Source organism: Siphateles boraxobius, unplaced genomic scaffold, assembly GCF_051911475.1.
Source record: "Siphateles boraxobius isolate OS27281-9 unplaced genomic scaffold, OSU_SipBor_1 120, whole genome shotgun sequence".
NCBI classification, from domain to species: Eukaryota; Metazoa; Chordata; class Actinopteri; order Cypriniformes; family Leuciscidae; genus Siphateles; species Siphateles boraxobius.
Genome location: NW_027508723.1, coordinates 2,377,501 through 2,381,951, shown reverse-complemented (window position 1 = coordinate 2,381,951; position 4,451 = coordinate 2,377,501). Strand labels below are relative to the sequence as shown.

Sequence of the window (4,451 nt, the reverse complement as noted above, 5' to 3'; positions counted from 1 at the left end):
GTTTAGATATTTGTACTGGAAAACAAGAAATTTTGACCTTTTTCCTCACCTTTAACCAATTATTTTTGTTCAGTTTTGAATCTTTTCAGTGTTACTCCACCCTGACACTTTACAGAGCGTCCTGTCACGAAACCAGCCGGAAACCCTGATACCTCTGCATTTGATCAGTGTTTTTGCGGTAGAAAGGTGTCCTGCACGCTTGAGATGTTCTTGGTCTCAGAATCCGGGACTCTCGTAGCTGCTTTGGCTGTAGTAACTGTGTGAGGGGCTCTGGCTCCTGGAGCGACTGCGACTGCTGAAACTGCTGTAGCTGCGACTGCGACTGCGACTGGAGCTGCTGAAGCTGCTGGCGGAGCTGGAAGAGGACGGGCTCGGCCGGTAGTACGGGATCGGACGCTTTCGTGCGCTGCAGAAAACAGACAGAGAGATTATATACTGCAGACACATACAAGTAAAAGATTCATCAGCACTTGAACTCCACTTTGACCACTCAACAATCAAATATGCGCTGTGTGCCATCAATGTAATATCTAAGGAAGCTTGTTTCTGCCACAGAATGAAAAATAAAAAAAGGTCACTCTGACTTTATAACACACAATTGCGACTTTATATCACGCAATTCATAAATATAAAATCCCAATTGCGTGTTATAAAGTCAGAAATGCATGATATAAAGTCACAATTGTGTGTTATAAAGTCAGAAATGAGTGATATAAAGTCGCAGTTGTGTGTTATAAAGTCAGAAATGAGTGATATAACGTCAGAGTTGCGCGATATAAAGTCAGAATTGCACGATATAAAGTCGCAGTTGTGTGTTATAAAGTCAGAAATGAGTGATATAACGTCAGAGTTGCGCGATATAAAGTCAGAATTGCACGATATAAAGTCGCAGTTGTGTGTTATAAAGTCAGAAATGAGTGATATAAAGTCGCAATTGCGTATTATAACGTCAGAGTTGCGCGATATAAAATCAGAATTGCACGATATAAAGTCACAGTTGTGTGTTATAAAGTCAGAATTGAGTGATATAAAGTCACAGTTGTGTGTTATAAAGTCAGAATTGCACGATATAAAGTCGCAGTTGTGTGTTATAAAGTCAAAATTGCATGATAAAAAGTCACAGTTGTGTGTTATAAAGTCAGAATTGCACGATATAAAGTCACAGTTGTGTGTTATAAAGTCAGAATTGCGTGATATAAAGTCACAGCTGTGTGTAATAAAGTCAGAATTGCACGATATAAAGTCGCATTTGTGTGTTATAAAGTCAGAAATGAGTGTTATAAAGTCGCAATTGCGTATTATAACGTCAGAGTTGCGCGATATAAAGTCAGAATTGCACGATATAAAGTCGCAGTTGTGTGTTATAAAGTCAGAATTGCACGATATAAAGTCACAGTTGTGTTATAAAGTCAGAATTGCACGATATAAAGTCACAGTTGTGTGTTATAAAGTCAGAATTGCGTGATATAAAGTCACAGCTGTGTGTAATAAAGTCAGAATTGCACGATATAAAGTCGCATTTGTGTGTTATAAAGTCAGAAATGAGTGTTATAAAGTCGCAATTGCGTATTATAACGTCAGAGTTGCGCGATATAAAGTCAGAATTGCACGATATAAAGTCGCAGTTGTCTGTTATAAAGTCAGAATTGCACGATATAAAGTCGCAGTTGTGTGTTATAAAGTCAGAATTGCACGATATAAAGTCACAGTTGTGTTATAAAGTCAGAATTGCACGATATAAAGTCACAGTTGTCTGTTATAAAGTCAGAATTGCACGATATAAAGTCACAGTTGTGTGTTATAAAGTCAGAATTGCACGATATAAAATCGCAGTTGTGTGTTATAAAGTCAGAATTGCACGATATAAAATCGCAGTTGTGTGTTATAAAGTCAGAATTGCACGATATAAAATCGCAGTTGTCTGTTATAAAGTCAGAATTGCACGATATAAAATCGCAGTTGTCTGTTATAAAGTCAGAATTGCACGATATAAAGTCGCAGTTGTGTGTTATAAAGTCAGAAATGAGTGATATAAAGTCGCAATTGCGTATAATAACGTCAGAGTTGCGCGATATAAAGTCAGAATTGCACGATATAAAGTCACAGTTGTGTGTTATAAAGTCAGAATTGCACGATATAAAGTCGCAGTTGTGTGTTATAAAGTCAGAATTGCGAGATATAAAGTCACAGTTGTGTGTTATAAAGTCAGAATTGCACGATATAAAGTCACAGTTGTGTGTTATAAAGTCAGAATTGCACGATATAAAGTCGCAGTTGTGTGTTATAAAGTCAGAATTGCGAGATATAAAGTCACAGTTGTGTGTTATAAAGTCAGAATTGCGAGATATAAAGTCACAGTTGTGTTTTATAAAGTCAGAATTGCACGATATAAAGTCGCAGTTGTGTGTTATAAAGTCAGAATTGTGTGATATAAAGTCGCAGTTGTGTTATAAAGTCAGAATTGCACGATATGAAGTCACAGTTGTGTGTTATAAAGTCAGAATTGCACGATATAAAATCGCAGTTGTGTGTTATAAAGTCAGAATTGCACGATATAAAATCGCAGTTGTGTGTTATAAAGTCAGAATTGTGTGATATAAAGTCGCAGTTGTGTTATAAAGTCAGAATTGCACGATATGAAGTCACAGTTGTGTGTTATAAAGTCAGAATTGCACGATATAAAATCGCAGTTGTGTGTTATAAAGTCAGAATTGCACGATATAAAGTCGCAGTTGTGTGTTATAAAGTCAGAAATGAGTGATATAAAGTCGCAATTGCGTATAATAACGTCAGAGTTGCGCGATATAAAGTCAGAATTGCACGATATGAAGTCACAGTTGTGTGTTATAAAGTCAGAATTGTACGATATAAGGTCGCAGTTGTGTGTTATAAAGTCGCAATCGCGTATTATAACGTCAGAGTTGTGCGATATAAAGTCAGAATTGCACGATATAAAGTCGCAGTTGTGTGTTATAAAGTCAGAATTGCACGATATAAAGTCACAGTTGTGTGTTATAAAGTCAGAATTGTACGATATAAGGTCGCAGTTGTGTGTTATAAAGTCAGAATTGCGAGATATAAAGTCGCAGTTGTGTGTTATAAAGTCAGAATTGAGTGATATAAAGTCACAGTTGTGTGTTATAAAGTCAGAATTGCGTGATATAAAGTCGCAGTTGTGTGTTATAAAATCGCAGTTGTGTGTTATAAAGTCAGAATTGCACGATATAAAGTTGCAGTTGTGTTATAAAGTCAGAATTGCGTGATATAAAGTCGCAGTTGTGTTATAAAGTCAGAATTGCACGATATAAAGTCACAGTTGTGTTATAAAGTCAGAATTGCACGATATAAAGTCACAGTTGTCTGTTATAAAGTCAGAATTGCACGATATAAAGTCGCAGTTGTGTGTTATAAAGTCAGAATTGCGAGATATAAAGTTGCAGTTGTGTGTTATAAAGTCAGAATTGCACGATATAAAATCGCAGTTGTGTGTTATAAAGTCAGAAATGAGTGATATAAAGTCGCAATTGCGTATTATAATGTCAGAGTTGCGCGATATAAAGTCAGAATTGCACGATATAAAGTCGCAGTTGTGTGTTATAAAGTCAGAATTGCGAGATATAAAGTCACAGTTGTGTGTTATAAAGTCAGAATTGCACGATATAAAGTCACAGTTGTGTGTTATAAAGTCAGAATTGTACGATATAAGGTCGCAGTTGTGTGTTATAAAGTCAGAATTGCACGATATAAAGTCACAGTTGTGTGTTATAAAGTCAGAATTGTACGATATAAAGTCGCAGTTGTGTGTTATAAAGTAAGAATTGCGTGATATAAAGTCACAGTTGTGTGTTATAAAGTCGGAATTGCGTGATATAAAGTCACAGTTGTGCGTTATAAAGTCAGAATTGCGTGATATAAAGTCGCAGTTGTGTGTTATAAAGTCGGAATTGCGTGATATAAAGTCGCAGTTGTGTGTTATAAAGTCAGAATTGCGTGATATAAAGTCGAAGTTGTGTTATAAAGTCAGAATTGCGTGATATAGTCGCAATTGTGTGTTAAAAAATCAAAATTGCGTGATATAATGTCAGAATTGCGAGAAAAAAAGTCAGAATTGCAATAAATTGTGAGATAAAAAGTCGCAAATTATCTTCTGAAATGTTTTATTCTGTGGCGGAAACAAGCTTCCATAAATATCAGTTATGACTTTGATCCAGAACAGAAATTGAGTGTGTGTTGTTTTAAATGGCTGTTTCTTGCTGGTCCAAGATCTGCTTTTATCCGGTCAATCTCACTCTCATCAATCAAACATACGGGGTTTCAATCTTTCAGACGCCTTGCCCAAGGGATTTGGATATTGATTCTGCAATATTAAATAATATTTTTCACTTAAATGAAAACAGTTCATTTAGATGTTATCATTTTTAGGGTGACCCTTTCCCCCCCAGTGTAGTTTC

At 35.9% G+C, this 4,451-nt stretch overlaps 1 protein-coding gene across 1 annotated transcript in view; it reads right to left on the bottom strand.

Annotated features, from left to right (window-relative positions):
* The window catches only part of srrm3 (serine/arginine repetitive matrix 3), a 115,661-nt gene continuing 111,210 nt past the window's right edge, over nucleotides 1-4,451 (bottom strand). Inside the window, exon 14 of the mRNA XM_077222596.1 lies at nucleotides 1-406. Coding sequence (XP_077078711.1) covers nucleotides 217-406 — 190 coding nt within the window. The 3' untranslated portion in view covers nucleotides 1-216. The remainder of the gene's footprint in view (nucleotides 407-4,451) is intronic.